Source organism: Chlorocebus sabaeus, chromosome 9 (assembly GCF_047675955.1).
Source record: "Chlorocebus sabaeus isolate Y175 chromosome 9, mChlSab1.0.hap1, whole genome shotgun sequence".
Taxonomy (NCBI): Eukaryota; Metazoa; Chordata; class Mammalia; order Primates; family Cercopithecidae; genus Chlorocebus; species Chlorocebus sabaeus.
In genome coordinates this window covers 97,481,494-97,507,774 of record NC_132912.1, presented here as the reverse complement: position 1 = coordinate 97,507,774, position 26,281 = coordinate 97,481,494, and the positions used below count along the sequence as shown (strand labels likewise).

The 26,281-nt window shown below is 38.9% G+C and overlaps 1 protein-coding gene across 1 annotated transcript in view; it reads right to left on the bottom strand.

The window, feature by feature from the left end:
* Positions 1 to 24,215, bottom strand: part of CYP2C19 (cytochrome P450 family 2 subfamily C member 19) — a 50,510-nt gene extending 26,295 nt beyond the window's left edge. Inside the window, exons 1-4 of the mRNA XM_073019186.1 lie at positions 24,104 to 24,215; positions 23,795 to 23,944; positions 10,217 to 10,377; positions 8,879 to 9,055 (exon numbers count right to left, since the gene is read on the bottom strand). Of these exons, the coding sequence (XP_072875287.1) occupies positions 8,879 to 9,055; positions 10,217 to 10,377; positions 23,795 to 23,944; positions 24,104 to 24,215 (600 nt within the window). The remainder of the gene's footprint in view (positions 1 to 8,878; positions 9,056 to 10,216; positions 10,378 to 23,794; positions 23,945 to 24,103) is intronic.
* Positions 24,216 to 26,281: the final 2,066 nt, after the last annotated feature.

Sequence of the window (26,281 nt, the reverse complement as noted above, 5' to 3'; positions counted from 1 at the left end):
GTACCAATATATTAAAAGAAGTTCAAAATCACTGGTCATTAAATACAAGTTAAAACCCCAATGAGAGCTGGGTGTGGAGGCCCTCACCTGTAATCCCAGCACTTAGGAATGCGAAGGTGGGCAGATCACCTGTGTCAAGAGTTCGAGACCAGCCTGGCCAACATGGTGGCCAGGCTGGTCTATCTCTACCAAAAATATAAAAATTAGTCAGACATGGTGGCACATGTCTGTAATCCCAGCTACTCTGGGGACTGAGGCAGGAGAATTGTTTGAACCCAGGAGGGAGACGTTGCAGGGAGCTGAGATCATGCCACTGCACTCCAGCCTGGGCAACAGAGTGAGACTCTGTCTCAAAATAAACAAATAAATAAATTCATACTGAGATACCACTTTACATTCACTAGGATGGCTTTTTTTTTTTTTTTTTTTTTTGAGACGGAGTCTCGCTCTGTCACCCGGGCTGGAGTGCAGTGGCCAGATCTCAGCTCACTGCAAGCTCCGCCTCCCGGGTTCACGCCATTCTCCTGCCTCAGCCTCCCGAGTAGCTGGGACTACAGGCGCCCACCACCTCGCCCGGCTAGTTTTTGTATTTTTTAGTAGAGACGGGGTTTCACCGTGTTAGCCAGGATGGTCTCGATCTCCTGACCTCATGATCCGCCCGTCTCGGCCTCCCAAAGTGCTGGGATTACAGGCTTGAGCCACCGTGCCCGGCCAGGATGGCTTTAATAAACACAGAAAATTACAAGTATTAGCAATTATGTGGAAAAATAGAAATCCTTCTACATTGCTGGAAGGGATATAAAATGCCACATTCATCGTAGAAAAGTTTGGCTCTTATACAAGAAGATAAACATAAAATTACCGTTTGACCCAGCAATTCAACTCCTGAGTATATACCCAAGAATTATGAAAATATGCCCATAGAGAAACATACACAAATGTTCAAAGCAAGATTATGTATAAGAACCGAAAGTTGGAAAAAATGCAAATGTCCATAAACAGATGAGTAACAATTTGTGATACATGTGCATGGAAAAAAAATATTTTTTATCCACAAAAAAGAATGAAGTACTGATGTATGCTACAACTTAGATGAGCCTCCAAAACATTGTAAATGTAAGGACCCTGAAAGAAAAGTTCACATATGCTGTGAGTTCTTTCTGTATCCATAACAGGCAAACCCATAGAGACAGAAAGAAGATTAGAGGTTATTACATGATGGAGTGGGGGAATGGAGTAATTATTTAACGAATATAATGTGTTTTTGTGGTGTGATAAAAACATTTGAAACCAGAGAAAGTTGGTGGTTGCACAACATTGTGAATACATTAAATACCACTTAGGTGTATGCTTTCAACTGGTTAATTGTATGTTGTGTGAATTTTACTTCCATTTTTAAAATGGCCTAACTCCCTGTTTTACAGATTTAATGCAATCCTATCAAAATCCCCATTGGCTCCTTTGAAGAAATTGACAAGTTAATCCTAAATTTCATATGAAGATTCAAGGGACCCAGAATAGTGAAAACAGTATTGAAAATGGACAACGAAAGACTCACACTCCTTGATTTAGTAAGTTGATATTAATACAAAGGTACAGTAATTAAGACTTCAAGACAGTGTACTATAGGCATTAGGACAGACATATAGATCAATGGAGTAGAATTGAGACCCCCCCAAAAAAACCCTTCACACATTTATAGTCAATTGGATTTTGACAAGGTTGTCAAGACAATTCAACAGGGGGGAAAAAATAGCCTTTTCAAAAATGGTGCAATGACAACAGAGGTGATGTTTACATGGTATCTGATAGACACCAAATTCCATTTCTTACCTGGACAAATCATTTTAGTTTACACTCAATGAATCCTTCCCTCTTCCATCCACCTACTCTTTCCCATTACACACCTCTACACCTCTATGTAAAGCATCCCAACCCATCTGAAACCCCTACTCTGATTCTCACAGCAAATATTTTAAGGCCTATTTCAATCCGCAGGAATGCAGGAAACCCACCTAGGTTAAGCCATTCTTTCCCATTCTCAAATAAACTGTGTGTAATAATGATGCCCATTTTCATCCTATGACATAATATTTTATATTTTCTAACTTGTTGATAATTGCTTCCATTTCATCTGAAAAGTGCATTTTGTTTCTCCTTGGGTAGATTTTTGTTGTTATTATTATTATTATACTTTAAGTTCTGGGATACATGTGCAGAACGTGCAGGATTGTTAAATAGGTATACACGTGCCATGGTGGTCTCCTGCACCTATGAACCTGTCATCTACATTAGGTATTTCCCCTAATGCTATCCCTCCCCTAGCCCTCCACCCCTTGACAGGCCCCAGTGTGTGATGTTCCCCACCCTGTGTCTATGTGTTCTCATTGTTCAACTGCCACTTATGAGTGAGAACATACGGTGTTTGGTTTTCTGTTCCTGTGTTAGTTTACTGAGAATGATGGCTCCCAGCTTCATCTATGTCCCTGCAGAGGATATGAACTCATCTTTTTTATGACTGCATAGTATTCATGGTGTATATGTGCCCCATTTTCTTTATCCAGTCTGTCATTGATGGACATTTGGGTTGATTCCAAGTCTTTGCTATTGCGATAGTGCCACAATAAACAAATGTTTGCATGCGTCTTTATAATAGAATGATTTATAATCCTTTGGGTATATACCCAGTAATGGGATTGCTGAGTCAAATGGTATTTCTAGTTCTAGATCCTTGAGGAATTGCCACACTACCTTCCACAATGATTGAACTAATTTATACTCCCACAAACAGAGTCAAAACATTTCTATTTCTCCACATCCTCTTCAGCATCTGTTGTTTCCTGACTTTTTAATGATCGCCATTCTAATTGGCATGAGATGGTATCTCGTTGTTTTTATTTGCATTTCTCTAATGACTAGTGATGATGAGCTTTTTTCCATGTTTCTTGGCCACATAAATGTCTTCTTCTGAAAAGTGTCTGTTCATATGCTTCACTTGCTTGTTGATGGAGATGGTTTTTTTTTTTCTTTTAAATTTGTTTAAGTTCCTTGTAGATTCTGGATATTAACCTTTTGTCAGATGGACAGATTGTAAAATTTTTCTCCCATTCTGTAGGTTGTCTGTTCACACTGATGATAGTTTATTTTGCCGTGCAGAAGCTTTTTAGTTTAATTAGATCTCACTTGATTTTGTTGCTGTTTCTTTTGGTGTTTTAGTCATGAAGTCTTTGCCCATGTCTATGTCCTGAATGCTATTTCCTAAGTTTTCTTCTAGGGTTTTTGTGGTTTTAGGTCTTATGTTTAAGTCTTTAATCCATCTTCAGTTAATTTTTGTATAAGGTGTAATGAAGGGGTCCGGTTTCATTTTTCTCCATATGGCTAGCCAGTTTTCCCAACACCCATTTATTAAATAGGAAATCCTTTCCCAATGCTTGTTTTTGTCAGGTTTTTCAAAGCTCAGATGGTTGTAGATGTGTGGCTTTATTTCTGAGGCCTCTGTTCTGTTCCATTGGTCTATATATCTGTTTTGTATCAGTACCATGCTGTTTTGGTTACTGTAGCCTTGAAGTATAATTTGAGGTCCGGTAGCATGATGCCTCCAGTTTTGTTCTTTTTGCTTAGGATTTTCTTGGCTATACAGGCTCTCTTTTGGTTCCACATAAAATTTAAAGTAGTTTTTTCCAATTCTATGAAGAAAGTCAATGGTAGCTTGATGGGGATAGTATTGAATCTATAAATTACTTTGGGCACTATGGCCATTTTCACGATATTGATTCTTCCTATCCATGAGGATGGAATGTTTTTCCATTTGTTTATGTCGTCTCTTATTTCCTTAAGCAGTGATTTGTACTTCTTGAAGAAGTGCTTCACATCCCTTTTAAGTTGATTCCTAGGTGTTTTATTCTCTTTGTGGCAATTGTGAATGGGAGTTCACTTGTGATTTGGCTCTCTGTTTGTTCATTATTGGTGTCTAGGATGCTTGTGATTGTTGCACAATGAATTTGTATTCTGAGACTTTGCTGAAGTTGCTTATCAGCTTAAGGAGATTTGAGGCTGAGACGATGAGGCTTTCTAAATGTACAATCACATCATCTGCAAACAGTGACAATTTGACTTCCTCTCTTTCTATTTAAATACCCTAATTTCTTTCTCTTGCCTGACTGACCTCACCAGAACTTCCAATACTATGTTGAATAGGAGTGGTGAGAGAGGACATCCTTTTCTTGTGTCAGTTTTCAGAGGAAATGCTTCCAACTTTTGCCCATTCAGTATGATATTCGCTATGGGTTTGTCATAAATAGCTCTTATTATTTTGAGATATGTTCCATCAATACCTCGTTTATTTAGAGGTTTTAGCATGAAGAGGTATTAAATTTTTTTGAAGGCCTTTTCTGCATCTATTGAGATAATGATGTGGTTTTTGTCATTGGTTCTGTTTATATGATGGATTACATTTATTGATTTGTGTATGTTGGATCAGCCTTGCATTCCAAGGATGAAGCCAACTTGATCGTGGTGATAAGCTTTTTGATGTGTTGCTGGATTTGGTTTGCCAGTATCTTATTGTGGATTTTCACATTCATATTCATCAGGTATATTGACCTGAAATTTTCTTTTTCTCTTGTATCTCTGCCAGGTTTTGGTATCAGGATAATGCTAGCCTTATAAAATGATTTAGGTAGAATTCTCTCTTTTTCTATTGTTTGGAATAGTTTCAGAAGGAATAGGATCAGCTCCTCTTTGTGCCTCTGATAGAATTTGGCTCTGAATCAGTGTTTTGTTTTGTTTGTTTGTTTTTTGTTTGGTTTGGTTTGGTTGGTAGGTTCTTCATCACTGCCCCAATTTCAGAACTTGTTATTGGTCTATTCATGGATTCTACTTCTTCCTGGTTTAGTCTTGGGAGGGTGTATGTGTCTAGGAATTCATCCGTTTCTTCTAGATTTTCTGGTTTACTTGTGTAGAGGTGTTTATAGTATTCTCTGAGGGTAGTTTGTATTTCTGTGGGATCAGTGGTGATATGCCCTTTATCATTTTTATTGTATCTATTTGATCTTCTCTCTTTTCTTCTTTATTAGTCTAGCTACTGGTCTATTTTCTTAATCTTTTCAAAAAACAACTTCTGGATTCATTGATTGTTTGAAGGAGCTTTCGGGTCTCTGTCTTCTTCAGTTCTGCTCTGATCTTAGTTATTTCATGTCTTCTGCTAGTTTTGAATTGTTAGCTCCTGCTTCTCTAGTTCTTTTAATTGTGCTGTTAGAGTGTCGATTTTAGATATTTCCCACTTTCTCCTGTGGGCATTTAGTGCTATAAATTGCTCTCTAAACACTGATTTACATGTGACCCAGAGATTCTGGTACATTGTGTCTTTGTTCTCATTGGTTTCAAAGAACTTATTTATTTCTGCCTTAATTTTATTATTTACTCAGTATTCATTCAGGAGCAGGTTGTTCAGTTTACATGTTGTTGCGTGGTTTTCAGTGAGTTTCTGAATCCTCAGTTCTAGTTTGATTACACTGTGGTCTGAGAGACTGTTTGCTATGATTTCCACTCTTTTGCATTTGTTAAGAAGTGTTTTATATCCAATTATGTGGTCAATTTTAGAATAAGTGCAATGTGGTGCTGAGAAGAATGTATATTCTGTTGATTTGGAGTGGAGAGTTCTGTAGATGTCTATTTGGTCCACTTGGTCCAGAGCTGGGTTCAAGTCCTGGATATCCTTGTTCATTTTGTGTCTCATTGGCCTGTCTAATATTGACAGTGGGTTGTTAAAGTCTCCCACTATTATTGTGTTGGAGTCTAAGTCTCTTCGTAGGTCTCTAAGAACTTGCTTTATGAATCTGGGTGCTCCTGTATTGGCTATATATATATAGGATATATTTAGGATAGCTAGCTCTTTTTGTTGCATTGATCCCTTTACCTTTATGTAATCGCCTTCTTCATCTCTTTTGATCTTTGTTGGTTGAAAGTCTGTTTTATCAGAGACTAGGATTGCAACCCCTGCTTTTTTCTTTTCTTTTTCTTTTTTTTCTTTTGCTTTCCATTTGCTTGGTAAATCTTCCTCCATTCCTTTATTTTGAGCCTATGTGTGTCTTTGTACATGATATGGGTGTCCTGAACATAGCACACCAATGGGTCTTGACTCATTATCCAACCTGCCAGTCTGTGTCTTTTAACTAAGGCATTTATCTCATTCACATTTAAAGTTAATATTGTCATATGTGAATTTGATCCTGTCATTATGATGTTGGCTGATTATTTTGCCCATTAGTTGATACACTGTCTTCATAGTGTCAATGGTCTTTACAATTTGGTATGTTTTTGCAGTGGTTGGTACCGATTTTTCCTTTCCATATTTAGTGCTTCCTTCAGGAGCTCTTGTAAGGCAGACCCGGTGGTGACAAAATCCCTCAGCATTGGTTTGCCTGTAAAAAATGATATTTCTCCTTTGCTTATGAAGTTTAGTTTGGCTGGATATGAAATTCTGGGTTGAAAATTCTTTTCTTTAAGAATGTTGAATATTGGCCCCTGCTGTCTTTTGGTTTGTAGAGTTTCTGCCGAGAGATCTGCTGTTAGTCTGATGAACTTCCCTTTGTGGGTAACCTGACCTTTCTTTCTGGCTGCCCTTAACATTTTTCCCTTCATCTCAACTTTGGTGAATCTGACAATTATGTGTCTTGGTGTTGCTCTTCTCAAAAAGTATCTTTGTGGTGTTCTCTGTATTTCCTGAATTTGAATGTTGGCCGACTTTTCTAGGTTGGGGAAGTTCTGCTGGATAAAATCCTGAAGAGTGTTTTCCAACTTGGTTCCATTCTCCTCATCACTTTCAGGTACATCAATCAAATGTAGATTTGATCTTTTCACATAGTCCCATATTTCTTGGAGGCTTTGTTTGCTCCTTTTCATTCTTTTTTCTTTCATCTTATCTTCATGCTTTATTTCATTAATTTGATCTTTAATCTCTGATATTCTTTTTTCTGCTTTATCAATTTGGCTATTGATATTTGTGTATGCTTCACGAAGTTCTCATGCTGTGTTTTTCAGCTCCATCAGGTCATTTATCTTTTTCTCTAAACTGGTTATTCTAGTTAGCAATTCATCTAACCTTTTTTTCAAGGTTCTTAGCTTTCTTGCGTTGGGATAGAATATGCTCCTTTAGCTCAGGGAGTTTGTTTTCACCCACCTTCTGAAGTCTACTTCTGTCAATTCATCAAACTCACTCTCCGTCTAGTTTTGTTCCCTTGCTGGCAAGGAGTTGTGGTCCTTTGGAGGAGAAGAGGCATTCTGGTTTTTGAAATTTTCAGACTTTTTGTGTTGGTTTTTCCTCATCTTTGTGGATTTATCTACCTTTGGTCTTTGATGCTGGTGACCTTTGTATGAGATTTTTGTTGATGTTGATGCTATTTCTTTCTGTTCATTAGTTTTTCTTCTAACAGTAAGGTCCCTCTTCTGTAGGTCTGCTGGAGTTGCTGGAGGTCCACTCCAGACCCTCTTTGCCTGGGTATCACCAGTGTAGGCTGCAGAACAGCAAAGATTGCTGCCTTCTCCTTCCTCCGAAAGCTTCATCCCAAAGGGGCACCCACCAGATGCCACCCAAAGCTCTCCTGTGTGATGTGTCTGTTGACCCCTGCTGGGAGGTGTCTCCCCATCAGGAGGCTTGGGGGTCAAGCACCCACTTGAGGAAGCAGTCTGTATCTTAGCAAAGCTCAACCACTGTGCTGGGAGATCTGCTGATCTCTTTAGAGCTGGCAGGCAGGAAAGTTTAAGTCTGCTGAAGTTGCGCTCATAGCCGCCCCTTCCCCCAGGTGCTCTGTCCCAGGGAGATGGACACTTTATGTATAAGCCCCTGACTGGGACTGCAGCCTTTCTTTCAGAGATGTCCTGCTCAGAGAGGAAGAATCTAGAGAGGCAGTCTAGCTACAGTGGCTTTGCTGAGCTGCAGTGGGCTCCACCCAGTTCTAACTTCCTTGTGGTTTTGTTTACACTGTGAGGGGAAAACTACCTACTCAAGCCTTAGTAATGGTAGATGCCTCTCCCCTTACCAAGCTCCAGCATCTTGGGTCAACTTCAGACTGCTGTATTGGCAGCAAGAACTTCAAGCCAGTGGATCTTAGCTTGCTGGGCTCCATGGGGGTTGGATTCATTGAGCTAGACCCCTTGGCTCCCTGGCTTCAGCCCCCTTTCCAGTGCAGTGAACAGCTCTGTCTCACTGGTGTTCCAGGTGCCACTGGTGTATGAAATAAAGAACTCCTGCAGCTAACTCGGTGTCTGCCCAAACAGCTGCCCAGTTTTGTGCTTGAAACCCAGGACCCTGGTGCTGTAGGCACCTGAGGGAATCTTCTTGTCTGCAGGTTGCTAAGACTGTTGGGAAAGCATAGTATCTGGGCAGGAATGCATAGTTCCTCATGGCAGGGTCTCTCACAGCTTCCCTTGGCTAGAGGAGGGAGCTCCCTGACCCCTTGAGCTTTCCAGGTGAGGTGATGCCCCACCCTGCTTCTGCTCACTCTCCGTGGGCTGCACCACTGTCTAACCAGTCCAAATGAGATGAGCTGGGTACCTCAGTTGGAAATGCAGAAATCACCGACCTTCTGTGTTGATATCACTGGAAGCTGCAGAACAGGGCTTTTCCTATTCTGCCATCTTTATTGTTCAGGTAGATTATATTTATCTAAACAATTGAGTCTATGTAGTCTAAATATTTAACAATTTAATTTTATATTTTCTATGATGCTTACTTGATATTCATCCATACAATAAAAACTTAAAATGCTTCTCAAGCATTACTCCTTGACCACTTAAACATCCATAGTAAACCCAAAACTAGTCAATGAATCACAAATACGCAAGCAGTCACATAACTAAGCTGTTGTTAAGTTTTTACCTTCTCCATTTTGATCAGGAAGCAATCAATAAAGTCCCGAGGGTTGTTCATGTCCATTGATTCTTGGTGTTCTTTTACTTTCTCCAAAATATAACTTTTCACAAAAGCAATGTTTTTAAGTAATTTGTTATGGGCTCCCGGGAAATAATCAATGAAAGGAGGAAAATTATTGCATATCTAAGAGAAAACAATAATTTATCAAATTAAAAGCATTTAATAAAAGCATACGTATCATATACCAAGCTCTGGTTGTAATTTAAAGATATAAATATAAATAAAATATATTCTATATCTTGATGGAGAAATTTTTATTGTACATATGTAGTAATTCTCTGATTATAAAAGATTTGAGGAAGAAAATTCTTACCAGAGAATCAAAGATGATAATCATTTCCTAGACTCATATCTCCTTTTTATAGTATAAAAGCATCTTTATATTAATTCTCTTACTTTTTACAATTCTTCTCTACAATCTTGAAATATAAGATGGTATCAATTACTACATTCACGTTTTGTAGATGACAGCATAAGTTAAAAGAATTTGGAAAATCTGATTGATAGTACAAAGCTTGTCCCTACTATATTGATTTCTATCAAGCAACCTCTGAAATGTAATTAGTATTTTAGAAGTTGGAGGGGTTCAAAGATGCTTCAAATTCTAACTGTGCACCAGAGCAGTTAAATGACTTCTCTGAAATCACACAGTTATTATCTAGGCAGAGTATAAAACATGCCAGTTCAGCACAGGGTAAAAGTGTGATGTCTGTTTATGGTTCATACACACACACAAAACAATAATTTTGTCATTCCTAACCCAACTATCTCATCAGCTAGAATCCCAACTGAGATATCAAACACCCCTGCCCTATTCAGTGTTTTTTGGCAGCTTCTATGGTTCCAAATATTCTCCCTCCTTGAAGGAGATAGCGTCTTTTAGATTAGGATATTTCTGCCACATAATATGACAAAGTGTGAATTGAAGGACAAGCCTTCTGAGTAATGGAAGCCTCCAAAGTGCCTGGATGTCCATGGAGTGATATGAGCACGCTTTGGGGCTGTCATCAAAGTACTTTATAGAAACAGGGCTTTGGAGTTTAGTGGAAAAAACACTGATCAGGGAGCTGATGGACTTAGAAGCCAGATCTATATTGGGACATTCATTTCTTGTGCATAAAATAAAGGGCTTTGCCATCTTTCCCAGATATTTACCCCATGGTTGTATGGGCAAGACTGCAGTATTCAAAAATGTACTTCAGGGTTTGGTCCATATAGAATTTTGAATTTGTCAGAAAAAAAGAGCATAAGTGGTTTCTCAGGACGCAAAAATCTTGGCCTTACCTGGATCCAGGGACTGCTCACAATCTTGATGTTTTCATTAAATTTTTCCATCAAGTTAAGAAATTGCTGATCTTTATAATCAAAACGTTTATGGAAAACAATGGAGCAGATCACATTGCAGGGAGCACAGCCCAGGATGAAAGTGGGATCACAGGGTGAGCCTAAAGAATTGGAAACAATTTTAAAATACTAGTAAACTGTAGTTATAAAACACTTTGTATTTGTTAACAGATAATAATAGTTTAGAAGTTTTAAGCAATGTTTTACCGACGAATTCCCTTAACAGCAAAAAAAAAGAGTTCGGCATGCATAAAATCAACACACCACTTTTACATTAATCCTGAAGTAACCATTACAACCTAGCTGGTTGAATAATGGTTGCTCAAATGCTAAATTTACATTCCTGGCCTATTTGTCTATTACTTTGGAAAGAAAAAAAAAGGAGAATTTTTTAAAAACCTAATAATTCAAGTTTCAGAGGGAATCATATCACTCTGCAAAGTCTGTAGACAACAAAGCACTGAGATAGAAAGGGCGAGAATGGCTGGGGATTTCAAAGCTTTTTATATTATAATGAATAGCTGAAAGAATCATGCGCTGAATCAGTAGAGAGGAACTAGAGAGACTATGGGTGAATTCATGTATTTGAGAAAATAAATGTAAGAAGCAGAATGTGTTTTATCAGAAGGAAAACAAATATAAATGAATAGTATGTCTAACATAGATTAGTTTGTCAAAAAAATTAAAGAAAAACTTCTTATTTGAAATGTAAATCCCAGGCAAGGCAAACATGGAAAAGTAAATTAGGTGGAACATGGTGGCTCACGTCTGTAATCCCAGCACTTTGGGAGGCCAAGGCAGGTGGATCACCTGAGGTCAGGAGTTCAAGACCAGCCTGGGCAACATGGTGAAATCCCATCTCTGCTAAGGATGCAAAAATTAGTCGAATGTGGTGGCGGATGCCTGTAATCCCAGCTACTTAGGAGGCTGAGGCAGGAGAATCTCTTGAATCCAGGAGGCAGAGGTTGCAGTGGGCCGAAATCACACCAGTGCACTTCAGCCTGGCAAAAGAGCGAGACTCTGACTCGAAAGAAAGAAAAAGAAAGAAAGAAAGAAAGAAAGAAAGAAAGAAAGAAAGAAAGAAAGAAAGAAAGAAAGAAAGAAAGAAAGAAAGAAAGAAAGAAAGGAAGGAAGGAAGGAAGGAAGGAAGGAAGGAAGGAAGGAAGGAAGGAAGAGAAGGAAAAGGAAATTAATAAAAGGAGTTTTTTGTTTCCTCTTTAGTTTTTTAAAAATGAATTTTCTTCTTTAGCAACTAAATGCCCATCATCTCTAATCATCCTTCAAATTTAACTTATTTGAAATTTGACATTGATTAGGCCAAGTCTATCATTTAATAGCTAAATAAATTAAATTATAGGAAAGGTTTTCTTTTTTGGTGGAGGATCTCTGAAACAAAGTTGTAATCAAGTGATTGATAAACTTTTTTAATTTTTTAATTTTACTTTAAGTTCTGGGATACATGTGCAGAATTGTGCATATTTGTTACATAGGTATACATGTGCCATGGTGGTTTGCTGCATCTGTGAACTTGTCATCTAGGTTTTAAGCCCCACATGCATTAGGTATTTGTCCAATGCTCTCCCTCCCCTTGCTCCCCAACCCCTCGACAGGCCCTGGTGTGTGATGTTCCCCTCCCTGTGTCCACGTGTTCTCATTGTTCAACTCCCACTTATGAGTGAGAACATGTGGCATTTGGTTTTCTGTTCCTGTGTTAGTTTGATGAGGATGATGGTTTCCAGCTTCATCCATGTCCCTGCAAAGGACATGAACTCATTATTTTTTATGGCTGCATAGTATTCTGTAGTGTGTGTGTCCCACATTTTCTTTATCCAGTCTGTCATTGATGGGCATTTGGGTTGGTTCCAAGTCTTTGCTACTGTAAATAGTGCTGCAATAAACATACATGTGCATGTATCTTTATAGTAAAATGGTTTATAATCCTTTGGGTATATACTCAGTAATGGGATTGCTAGAGCAAATGGAATTTCTGGTTCTAGATCATTGAGGAATCAACACACTGTCTTCCACAATGGTTGAAATAATTTACACTCCCACCAACAGTGTGAAAGTGTTCCTATTTCTTCACATTCTCATCAGCATCTCTTGTTTCCTGACTTATTAAGGATCACCATTCTAATTGGCATGAGATAGTATCTCATTGTGGTTTTGATTTACATTCTTTAATGACCAGTGGTGATGAACTGTTTTTCATATGTTTGTTGGTTGCATAAATCTCTTCTTTTGAGAAGTGTCTGCTCACTCACTTTTTGATGGAGTTGTTTATAGGAGATCAGTCAGAGCGGTAGGAGAAAGCACAGGGAAAAGAACAGCTCTTCTGAAAGGTGAAAAGGCTCTGCATAGCTTCAGGTAGAATAGATGAAGGCAGCTGTTCTCTGACCCTGAGCCAGAGGGCAAGAATATGCACAAGGGAGGGAAGGGGAAGTCATCATGAACAGGCTTGTTTACTTATATTGACCAGGAGTTGACCTTTGATCATCCCTGCTTGATGTTCCCTGAAAGGGGAACAATAAATATTAATTACCTACAGATTATGTGGGCTCCAGGTTTTCAGCATTGTGCCTGCACTGAATAAAAGCATGCAGCTCCAGCTTCTCGAGGCTACACTCTGGCCACTTAAGCCAGACAATCCCCTAGCTGCTCTTATACTGCATACCTGTATATGAGTACTCATTTCATCCATTGGCCAGGGTCTGCAGGACAGACCCAGTAGTTTTGTTGTTGTTGTTGTTGTTGTTGTTGTTGTTTTGTAAATTTGTTTAAGTTCCTTGTGGATTCTGGATATTAGACCTTAGTCAAATGGATAGATGGCAAAAATTTTCTTCCATTCTGTAGGTTGCCTGTTCACTCTTATGATAGCTTCCTTTGCTGTGCAGGAGCTCTTTAGTTTAATTAGGTCCCATTTGTCAATTTTGGCCTTTGTTGCCATTGCTTTTGGTGTTTTAGTCATGAAATCTTTGCCCATGCCTATGTCCTGAATGGTATTGCCTAGGTTTTCTTCTAGGGTTTTTATGGTTTTAGGTTTTACATTTAAGTCTTCAATCCATCTTGAGTTAATTTTGTGTAAGATGTAAGGAAGCGGGGAGGCTCCAAGATGACCAAATACAAACAGCTCCAGCCTGCAGCTCCCAGTGTGAGTGATGCAGAAGGTGGGTGATTTCTGCATTTCCAACTCAGGAACTGGGTTAATCTCACAGGGGTTTGTCAGACAGTGGGTGCAGCCCACAGAGCAGGGCAGGGCATCACCTCACCCGGGAAGTGCAAGGGGTGGAGTAATTCCCTTTCCTAGCAAAAGGAAGACATGACAGATTGCACCTGGAAAATTGGGACACTCTCACCCTAATACTGCACTTTTCCAATGGCTTTAGCAAATGACACACCAGGACACTGTATCCTGCGCCTGTCTCAGAGGTCCCACACCCACGGAGCCCCACTCACTGCTAGTACTGCAGTCTGAGATCAAACTGTGAGGCGGCACTGAGGCTGGGGAGGGGCATCTGCCATTGTTGAGGCTTGAGTAGGTAAACAAAGTGGCTGGGAAGCTTGAACTGGGTAGAGTCCACCACAGCACAAGGAGGCCTGCCTGCATCTGTAGACTCCACCTCTAGGGGTAAGGCATAGCTGAAAAAAAGGCAGCAGAACCTTCTGCAGACTTAAACATCCCTGTCTGACAGCTTTGAAGAGAGTAGTGGTTCTCCTAGCATGGAGTTTGAGATCTGAGAATGGACAGACTGCCTCCTCAAGTGGGTCCCTGACCCCGAGTAGCCTAACTGGGAGACACCTCCCAGTTGGGGGTGACTGACACCTCATATGGCTGGGTGCCCCTAAGAGACAAAGCTTCCAGAGGAAGGCTCAGACAGCAACATTTGCCATTCTGCAGCCTCCACTGGTGATACCCAGGCAAACAGGGTCAGGAGTGGACCTCCAGCAAACCCCAACAGACGTGTAGCTGAGGGTCCTGACTGTTAGAAGGAAAACTAACAAACAGAAAGGACATCCACACCAAAACCCCATCTGTACATCACCATCATCAAAGACCAAAGGTAGATAAAACCACAAAGATGGGGAGAAACCGGAGCAGAAAAGCTGAAAATCCTAAAAATCAGAGTGCCTCTTCTTCTCCAAAGGAATGCAGTTCCTCGCCAGCAACAGAACAAAGCTGGACGGAGAATGACTTTGACAAGTCAAGAGAAGAAGGATTCAGATGATCAGTAATAACAAATTTCTCTGAGCTAAAGCAGGATGTTCAAACCCATTGCAAACAAGCTAAAAATCTTCAAAAAAGATTAGATGAATGGCTAACTAGAATAAACAGTGTAGAGAAATCCTTAAATGACCTGATAGAGCTGAAAACTATGGCACAAGAATTATGTGACACATACACAAGCTTCAGTAACCGATTTGATCAAGTGGAAGAAAGGGTATCAGTAATTGAACATCAAATGGATGAAATGAAGTGAAAAGAGAAGTTTAGAGAAAAAAGAGTAAAAAGAAATGAACAAAGCCTCCATGACATATGGGACTATGTGAAAAGACCATATACACCATGGAATACTATGCAGCCACAAAAAAGGATGAGTTTGTGTCCTTTGTAGGGACATGGATGCAGCTGGAAACCATCATTCTCAGCAAACTGTCGCAAGAACAGAAAACCAAACACCGCATGTTCTCACTCATAGGTGGGAACTGAACAATGAGATCACTTGGACTCGGGAAGGGGAACATCACACACCGGGGCCTATCATGGGGAGGGGGGAGGGAGGAGGGATTGCATTGGGAGTTATACCTGATATAAATGACGAGTTGATTGGTGCAGCACAGCAAGATGGCACAAGTATACATATGTAACAAACCTGCACGTTATGCACATGTACCCTTGAACCTAAAGTATAATAATAAAAAAAAAGAAAAAGAAAAAGAAAAGACCGAATCTACATCTGATTACTGTACCTGAAAGTGACAGGGAGAACAGAACCAAGTTGGAAAACACTCTTCAGGATATTATCTAGGAGAACTTCCTCAACCTAGCAAGGCATGCCAACATTCAAATTCAAGAAATACAGAGAATGTCACAAAGATATTCCTCGAGAAGAGCAATTCCAAGACACATAATTGTCAGATTCCCCAAGTTGAAATGAAGGGAAAAATGTTAAGGGCAGCCAGAGAGAAAGGACAGGTTAGCCACAAAGGAAGCCCATCAGACAAACAGCAGATCTCTTGGCAGAAACCCTACAAGCCAGATGAGAGTGGAGGCCAATATTCAACATTCTTAAAGAAAAGAATTTTCAATCCAGAATTTCATATCCAGCCAAACTAAGTTTCATAAGTGAAGGAGAAATAAAATCCTTTACAGACAAACAAATGCTGAAATATTTTTTCACAATCAGACTTGTCTTACAAGAGATCCTGAAGGAAGCACTAAACATGGGAAAGGAACAACGTGTACCAGCCACTGCAAAAACATGCCAAATTGTAAAGACCATTCATGCTAGGAAGAAACTGCATCAATTATTGAGCAAAATAACCAGCTAACATCATAATTACAGGATCAAATTCACACATAACAATATTAACCTTAAATGTAAATGGGCTAAATGCCCCAATTAAAAGACACAGACTGGCATATTGGATAAAGAGTCAAGACCGATCAGTGTGCTGTATTTAGGAGACCCATCTCACGTGCAAAGACACACATATGCTCAAAATAAAGGGATGCAGGAAGATCTACCAAGCAAATGAAAAAAAAAAAAAAAAAAAGGCAGGGGTTGTAATCCTAGTCTCTGATAAAACAGACTTTAAACTAACAAAGATCAAAAGAGACAAAGAAGGCCATTACAAAATAGTAAAAGGATCAATTTAACAAGGAGAGCTAACTATCCTTAATATATATGCACCCAATGCAGGACCACCCAGATTCATAAAGCAAGTCCTTAGAGACCTACAAAGAGACTTAGATGCCCACACAATAATAATGGGAGACTTTAACACCCCATTGTCAACATTACACAGATCAACGAGACAGAAACTTAACAAGAATATCCAGGAATTGAACTCAACTCTGCACCAAGCAGCCTAATAGACATCTACAGAACTCTCCACCCCAAATCAACAGAATATACATTCTTCTCAGCACCACATCACACTTATTCCAAAATTGACCACATAGTTGGAAGTAAACCACTCATCAGCAGATATAAAAGAACAGAAATCACAACAAACTGTCTCTCAGACCACAGGGCAATCAAACTAGAACTTAGGATTAAGAAACTCACTCAAAACTGCTCAAGTACATGGAAACTGAACAACCAGCTCCTGAATGACTACTGGGTACATAACGAAAAGAAGGCAGAAATAAAGATGTTCTTTGAAACCAATGAGAACAAAGACACAACATACCAGAATCTCTGGGACATATTTAAAGCAATGTGTAGAGGAAAATTTAGAGCATTAAATGCCCACAAGAGAAAGCAGGGAAGATCTAAAATTGACACCTGAACATCACAATTAAAAGAACTAGAGAAGCAAGAGCAAACACATTCAAAAGCTAGCAGAAGGCAAGAAATAACTAAGATCAGAGCAGAACTGAAGGAGATAGAAACACAAAAAACCCTTCAAAAAATCACTGAATCCAGGAGCCAGTTTTCTGAAAAGATCAACAAAATTGATAGACGGCTAGCAAGATTAATAAAGAAGAAAAGAGAGAAGAATCAAATAGATGCAGTAAAAAATGATAAAGGAGATATCACCACTGATCCCACAGAAATACAAACTACCATCAGAGAATACAATAAACACCTCTACACACACACAAAAAAAAAAACCTAGAAAATCTAGAAGAAATAGATAAATTCCTGGACACTTACACCCTCCCAAGATTAAATCAAGAAGAAATTGAATCCCTGAATAGACCAATAACAGCTTCTGAAATTGAGGTAATAATTAACAGCATACCAACCAAAAAAAGTCCACGACCAGATGAATTCACAGCTGAATTCTACCAGAGGTACAAAGAGGAGCTGGAATCATTCCTTCCGAAACTATTCCAATCAATAGAAAAAGGAGGAATCCTCCCTAACTCATTTTATGAGGCCATAGTCATCCTGATACCAAAGCCCGGCAGAGACACAACAAAAAAAGAGAATTTTAGACCAATATCCCTGATGAACATAGATGCAAAAATCCTCAAAAAAATACTGACAAACCTAATCCAGCAGCACATCCAAAAGCTTATCCACCACAATCAAGCTGACTTCAACCCTGGGATGCAAGGCTGGTTCAACATATGCAAATCAATAAAGGTAATCCATCATAAAAACAGAACCAAATACAAAAACCACATGATTATCTCAATAGATGCAGAAAAGGCCTTCGACAAAATTCAACAGCACTTCATGCTAAAAACTCTCAATAAACTAGGTATGGATGGGACATATCTCAAAATAATAAGAACTATTTATGACAAATCCACAGCCAATATCATACTGAATGGGCAAAAACTGGAAGCATTCCGTTTGAAAACTGGCACAAGACAGGGATGCCCTCTCTCACCACTCCTATTCAACATAGTGGTGGAACTTCTGACCAGGACAATAAGGCAGGAGAAAGAAATAAAGGGTATCCAGTTAGAAAAAGAGGAAGTCAAATTGTCCCTGTTTGCAGATGACATGATTGTATAGTTAGAGTAACAGACAAACAGAGAGCCAAATCATGAATGAACTTCCATTCACAATTGCTTCAAAGAGAATAAAATACCTAGGAATCCAACTTACACGGGATGTAAAGGACCTCTTCAAGGAGAACTACAAACCACTGCTCAGTGAAATAAAAGAGGACACAAACAAATGGAAGAACATACCATGCTCATGGGTAGGAAGAATCAATATCATGAAAATGGCCATACTGCCCAAGGTTATTTTTAGATTCAATGCCATCCCCATCAAGCTACCAATGAGTTTCTTCACAGAATTGGAAAAAACTGCTTTAAAGTTCATATGGAACCAAAAAAGAGCCTGCATCTCCAAGACAATCCTAAGTCAAAAGAACAAAGCTGGAGGCATCACGCTACCTGACTTCAAACTATACTACAAGGCTACAGTAACCAAAACAGCATGGTACTGGTACAAAAACAGAGATATAGACCAATGGAACAGAACAGAGTCCTCAGAAATAATACCACACATCTACAGCCATCTGATCTTTGACAAACCTGAGAGAAACAAGAAATGGGGAAAGGATTCCCTATTTAATAAATGGTGCTGGGAAAATTGGCTAGCCATAAGTAGAAAGCTGAAACTGGATCCTTTCCTTACTCCTTATACGAAAATTAATTCAAGATGGATTAGAGACTTAAATGTTAGACCTAATACCATAAAAACCCTAGAGGAAAACCTAGGTAGTACCATTCAGGACATAGACGTGGGCAAAGACTTCATGTCTAAAACCCCAAAAGCAATGGCAGCAAAAGCCAAAACTGACAAATGGGATCTCATTAAACTAAAGAGCTTCTGCACAGCAAAAGAAACTACCATCAGAGTGAACAGGAAATCTACACAATGGGAGAAAATGTTTGCAATCTACTCATCTGACAAAGGGCTAATATCCAGAACGTACAAAGAACTCAAACAAATTTACAAGAAAAAAACAAACAACCCCATCAAAAAGTGGGCAAAGGATATGAACAGACATTTCTCAAAAGAAGACATTCATACAGCCAACAGACACATGAAAAAATGCTCATCATCACTGGCCATCAGAGAAATGCAAATCAAAACCACAATGAGATACCATCTCACATCAGTTAGAATGGCGATCATTAAAAAGTCAGGAAACAACAGGTGCTAGAGAGGATGTGGAGAAATAGGAACACTTTTACACTGTTGGTGGGATTGTAAACTAGTTCAACCATTATGGAAAACAGTATGGCGATTCCTCAAGGATCTAGAATTAGATGTACCATATGACCCAGCCATCCTATTACTGGGTATATACCCAAAGGATTATAAATCATGCTGCTATAAAGACACATGCACACGTATGTTTATTGCGGCACTATTCACAATAGCAAAGACTTGGGATCAACCCAAATGTCCATCAGTGACAGACTGGATTAAGAAAATGTGGCACACATACACCATGGAATACTATGCAGCCATAAAAAAGGATGAGTTTGTGTCCTTTGTAGGGACATGGATGCAGCTGGAAACCATCATTCTTAGCAAACTATCACAAGAACAGAAAACCAAACACTGCATGTTCTCACTCATAGGTGGGAACTGAACAATGAGATCACTTGGACTCGGGAAGGGGAACATCACACACCGGGGCCTATCATGGGGAGGGGGGAGGGGGGAGGGATTGCATTGGGAGTTATACCTGATGTAAATGACGAGTTGATGGGTGCTGACGAGTTGATTGGTGCAGCACAGCAAGATGGCACAAGTATACATATGTAACAAACCTGCACGTTATGCACATGTACCCTAGAACTTAAAGTATAATGATAATAATAATAATAATAATTAAAAAAAAAAAAAAAGAAACCCCATCGTCTCAGCCCAAAATCTCCTTAAGCTGATAAGCAACTTCAGCAAAGTCTCAGGATACAAAATCAATGTGCAAAAATCACAAACATTACTATGCACCAATAACAGACAAACAGAGAGCCAAATCATGAGTGAATTCCCATGCACCATTGCTTCAAAGAAAATAAAATACCTAGGAATCCAACTAACAAGGAATGGGAAGGACCTCTTCAAGGAGAACTGCAAACCACCGCTCAATGAAATAAAAGAGGACAAAAACACATGGAAGAAAATTCCATGCTCATGTATAGGAAGAATCAATATTGTGAAAATGGCTACACTTCCCAAGGTAATTTATAGATTCAATGCCATCCCCATTAAGCTATCAATGACTTTCTTTACAGAATTGGAAAAAACTACTTTAAAGTTCATATGGAACAGAAAAGAGCCTGCATTGCCAAGACAATCCTAAGCCAAAAGAATAAAGCTGTAGGAATCACGCTACCTGACTTCAAGCTATACTACAAGGCTGCAGTAACCAAAACAGCATGGTACTGGTACCAAAACAGAGATATAGACTAATGGAACAGAATAGAGCTCCCAAAAATAATACCATACATCTACAACCATCTGATCTTTAACAAACCTGACAAAAACAAGAAATGGGGAAAGGATTTCCTATTTAATAAATGGTTCTGGGAAAACTGGCCAGCCATATGGCAAAAGCTGAAACTGGATCACTTCCTTACATCTTATACAAACATTAATTCAAGATGAATTAAAGACTTAAATGTTAGACCTAAAACCTTAAAAACCCTAGAAGAAAACCTAGGCAATACCATTCAGGACATAGGCATGGGCAAGGACTTCATGACTAAAACACCAAAAGCAATGGCAACAAAAGCCAAAATTGACAAATGGGATCTAAGTAAACTAAAAAGCTTCTGCACAGCAAAAGAAACTACCATCAGAGCGAACAGGCAACCTACAGAATGGGAGAAAATTTTTACAATCTACCCATCTGACAAAGGGCTTTTATCCAGAATACACAAACAACTTAAACAAATTTACAAGAAAAAAATCAAACAACCCCATCAAAAACTGGGCAAAGGATATGAACAGATACTTCTCAAAAGAAGACATTTATAGACATTTATGCAGTCAACAGACACATGAAAAAATGCTCACCATCACTGGTCATCAGAGAAATGAAAATCAAAACCACAATGCCACAAATACTACAAAACCAGAAATACCATCTCACACCAGTTAGAATGGTGATCATTAAAAAGTCAGGAAACAACAGGTGATGGAGAGGATGTGGAGAAATAGGAACACTTTTACACAGTTGGTGGGACTGTAAACTAGTTCAACCATTGTGGAAGACAGTGTGGTAATTCCTCAAGGATGTAGAACTAGAAATACCATTTGACCCAGCCATCCCATTACTGGATATATACCGAAAGGATTATGAATCATGCTGCTATAAAGACATATGCACACGTATGTTTATTGTGGCACTGTTCACAATAGCAAAGACTTGGAACCAACCCAAATGTCCATCAATGATATACTGGATTAAGAAAATGTGGCACCTATACACCATGGAATACTATGCAGCCATAAAAAAGGATGAGTTCATGTCCTTTGTAGGGATATGGATGAAGCTGGAATCCATCATTCTGAGCAAACTATTGCAAGGACAGAAAACCAAACACTGCATGTTCTCACTCATAGGTGGGAACAGAATGGTCAGAACACTTGGACACAATGTGGGGAACATCACACATATGTAACAAACCTGCACATTGTGCACATGTACCATAGAACTTAAAGTATAATTAAAAAAAAAAAAAAAAAAAAAGAAGATGTAAGGAAGGCATCCAGTTTCTGTCTTCTGCATATGGCTAGCCAGTTTTTCCAACACCATTTATTAAATAGGGAATCTTTTCCCCATTGCTTGTTTTTGTCAGGTTTGTTGAAAATCAGATGGTTGTAGATATGTGACTTTATTTCTGAGGCCTCTGTTATGTTCCATTGGTCTATATATCTGTTTTGGTATCAGTACCATGCTGTTTTGGTTACTGTAGCCTTGTAGTATAGTTTGAAGTCAGGTAGTGTGATGCCTCCAGCTTTGTTCCTTTTGCTTAGGATTGTCTTAGCTTTACAAGATCTTTTTTGGTTCCGCATGAAATTTAAAGTAGTTTTTTCTAGTTCTGTGAAGAAAATCAATGGCAGCTTGATGGGAATAGCATTAAATCTATAAACTACTTTTGGCAGTATGGCCATTTTCACGATATTTATTCTTACTATTCATGAGCATGGAATGTTTTTCCATTTGATTGTATCATCTCTTAATTCCCTGAGCAGTGGTTTGTAGTTCTCCTTGAAGAGGTCTCTTTCACATCCCTTTTAAGTTGTATTTCAGGGCATTTTATTCTCTTTGTAGCAATGGTGAATGGGAGTTCACTAATGATTTGGCTCTCTGCTTATCTATTATTGGTGTATAGGAATGCTTGTGATTTTTGCACATAGAATTTGCTTCCTGAGACTTCGCTAAAGTTGCTTATCAGCTTAAACAGTTTTGGAGCTGAGACAATGGGGTTTTCTAAATATATAATCATGTCATCTGTAAACAGAGACAATTTGACTTCCTCTCATCCTATTTCAATACCGTTTATTTCTTTCTCTTACCTGATTGCCCTGGCCAGAACTTCCAATACTATGTTGAATAGGAGTGGTGAAAGAGGGCATCTTTGTCTTGCTCTGGTTTTCAAAGGAAATTCTTCCAGATTTTGCCCATTCGATATGATATTGGCTATGAGTTTGTTATGCATAGCTCTTGTTATTTTGAAATATTAAACTTTATATTTAAACAGCTTCCAAATTCACACCCATAAGCCCTAAATAGTGACTTTAATCAAAAGTACTCTGAATGAATAGCAAGGCATTGAACAGCTGGAAGTCTGTTGAGTGTGTGTGTATCATTCACAGATAAATCTGATTTTCAGTCTTTCATTTCATATGGAAAACAGAATTTAAAAACAAGGTAATTTGGTATCCAAGCTGATAAACCGATTCATTGTAAAGCTTCATACGTGAGCAGAGTTAGCAGTGGAAAATAATAATTACCATAAGTTTCGAAGCCAAAATTTCATAAATATGGTTGGGAAAAGATAACCAAAACTGAAATGGAGCCAAATTGTACTTAAGGAATACAGATTACAGGGTTATTACTAATAATTAAAATGTAGGTAAATAAATCATTTTATAAATTGACATTTGTGTATTTCACAGAATTATGCTACAGCATATGTTTACTCAAAATACATAAATCAATAGAGTAACAAGAAGTAACACTATTTTTTAAATAATGCTCTGTTTACAGAGAAATAAAAATTGATGAGAACTGCAATAAGATATGCCTAAGCAATACAAACTGTAGAATGTCATTACTGGCCAGAACGGCAAGCATGGGCCTAAAAGAAACCCCAGACAAGTCAGTGAGGCTGACCATAGAAACATAGTCCAATTATAAACACAATAAAAGCACATGCCATTTGGTTCATGCTCCCTAGGGGTGTGATAGGGTCATTCCCACTATGTCTACTTGCCAAGTATTCTCTGGTGACATGATCTGGAATAGGTAATGGGAAAAACACTGCTCTTTAACTCTTTCAAAAAATGAACTCAAAACCTATATTGACGATTTCTTATTTGAAAACAAAGAAGCAAAGTTCAGGAGAACATAGGATTAAATGAACCTTTTATACCCACACTGTATGCACAATCATACCTGTACACACACAGCACAAATATGTGCAAATTCCCTTGGCTCTCAGCCTCAAACCCCGCTTCACATGAGCTAACAACCAGGACTCATAATAAAAGATCTGGCCACCCCTGAAATGTTTCCAAGAATGTCAGTAGAGGGGACAGCAGTCCAGTAAGGTCAGTGATACAGAGCAGGTTCACCCACCCTTGGTTTTTCTCAACTCCTCCACAAGGCAGCGGGCTTCCTCTTGAACACGATCCTCAATGCTCCTCTTCCCCATGCCAAAATTCCGCAGCGTCATGAGGGAGAAACGCCGGATCTCCTTCCATCGCTTTCCATTGCTGAAAATAATCCCTAACAGGAAGACAAACAGAAACTAGGAGGGAGATCCCAGGCAAGAAAGAGGAAGCAGCCACGTGGATGGGCCAAGCTCTGCATGAAAAGCTCTGCTAGTCTGTTTTCCATCCTCCCCATCCCCATGACTTATGCTGAAATAGGCACATGCACACCTACCAAATCCTCTGTTAGCTCTGTCAGCCAATGGAAAATGTCCTCTTCCGGAAAACTCCTCTCCAAGATCAATCAGGGCTTCCTTCACCGCTTCGTATCCATGCAGCACCACCATGCGTTCCAGGCCAAAATACAGAGTGAACACAGGGCCATAGACTTTTGAGAGCTAGAAAAGGAGATACAGGTAACAGCAAATAAAGTCACTATTTCATCCATTTACTACGCCTGACTTAGATTCATATTTTCATTGTATTTGTATGCTTTTATTCAGTCATACAGGCTCAAATATTTCTGAATTATATATATAAACATGATGATTATTATTATACTTGCCACTCAGATGGCCTATGATGTGCAAGGCAATGATCAGACAATTGCTACATAGATTACAATTAATCCTCACATCAACATATTCAGCAGGTCTATTTGTTCTACTTTAAACAAACTGAGCTAAGAGAATGACAAATTCATTTGCAGTGTCCCACAGCTAACATACAGAAGACCCAAATTTGAAACTCCACTTACTCAAACACTCATGCTTGAGAAATTTATCAGCAGCACTCTTGTGTCTACCTTAACACAAATATCCAGCTTCAATAACTAATAATTTCCTGGTCTAATAGCCTTTTATGATTAGCATGCATCTAGCATTTACAGTAAAATCACCTCTCTATGGACTCCACCTAGGACTCCCAAAAGCCCACGTAGAGGTCCCCATTGCTGGATCAATAGTCCCCACAGCAGTACTCCTAAAATTAGGTGGCTATGGGATTATACGAATCACCTTAATCCTTAACCCCCTAACAGAGTTTATAGCTTATTCCTCCCTCATACTATCCCTATGAGGAATAATCATAACAAGCTCCATTTGTCTGTGCCAAACTGATCTAAAATCACTCATTACTTACTCTTCCATAAGCCACATGGCACTTGTTATCATGGCTATACTCATTCAAACCACCTGAAGTTTTACAGGCACAACTGCCCTAATAATTGCCCAAGGACTAACCTCATCTGTACTATTCTGCCTTGTGAACTCAAACTACAAAGTACACAGTCAAACCATACTAATAACATGGGGCCTTCAAACACTTCTGCCCCTGATAGCCACAAGATGACTCCTAACTAGCCTTGCCAACCTTGCCCTGCCCCCTACCATCACTCTAGTAGTAGTTTTCATAACTATACCTCATTCTCTTGGACTAATCATACCAGCATGCTTATAAGGTTTACTATACTATACTAATCGCAGCCCTTTACTTTCTGTATGTGCTAATTATTACACAATGAGGGGTATTCACATATCATATTAACACTGTTAAACCATCTTTCACTTGAGAAGAAAACCCTAATACTTATACATCTTCTACCCCTCTTCCTACTATTACTAAACTCTAAGGTCATGTTGGGGTTTATATATTGTAGCTATAGTTTAATTAAAACATTAATTTGTTGATCCAATAATGGAAGTCTATAACTTCCTATGTACTACTTATCTGCTTTTGCTGTTCCTGAACCCACAGCTATTTCCTTTACAACAGGCATAAATTATTTCTTCAGAAAAGTTCAGTTTTCACAGCTGTTCTGAATAAAACACACGGCTAATATAGTAGAGGACCTACATAATAAAATCTCTAATAACAAACACATTCCTTACCATTTACCTTCAGCCAAAAATTATAGCAAATGACCATGAAATAAAGAAGGAACACAACATTTCAAACTATTGACACTTTGTTATTTTGAATCGAACATGCAAAGACCTAAATCTTTCTCTACTCACAAAATACATGATTGCATTCCACTATTTCTAACCCTGACAGACTCAGTTACACTGAGGTTTCACCTCTGCAGTGATGGAGAAAACGCAACAAAAGCCTTTCAAAGTATTTTACTTTACAATGATCTCTTGTAGCAATGTACCTCTAGGGATATATTTTATTCAAAAACTACAGGTGAATTTACTTACCTTTTGCAAGCCACTGAAGGAGCATACTTACATTGGTTAAGGATTTGCTGACGTCCTTAATATCTATCTGTAGGATATTTCCAATCACTGGGAGAGGAGTGGGGCCAGGAGGGAGTTTTCCTCTCCCAGATCTCTGTCTCCAGAGTGAAAGGAGAAGCAAACAGGAGAGACAGAGCACAAGGACCACAAGAGAATCCATTGAAGCCTTCTCT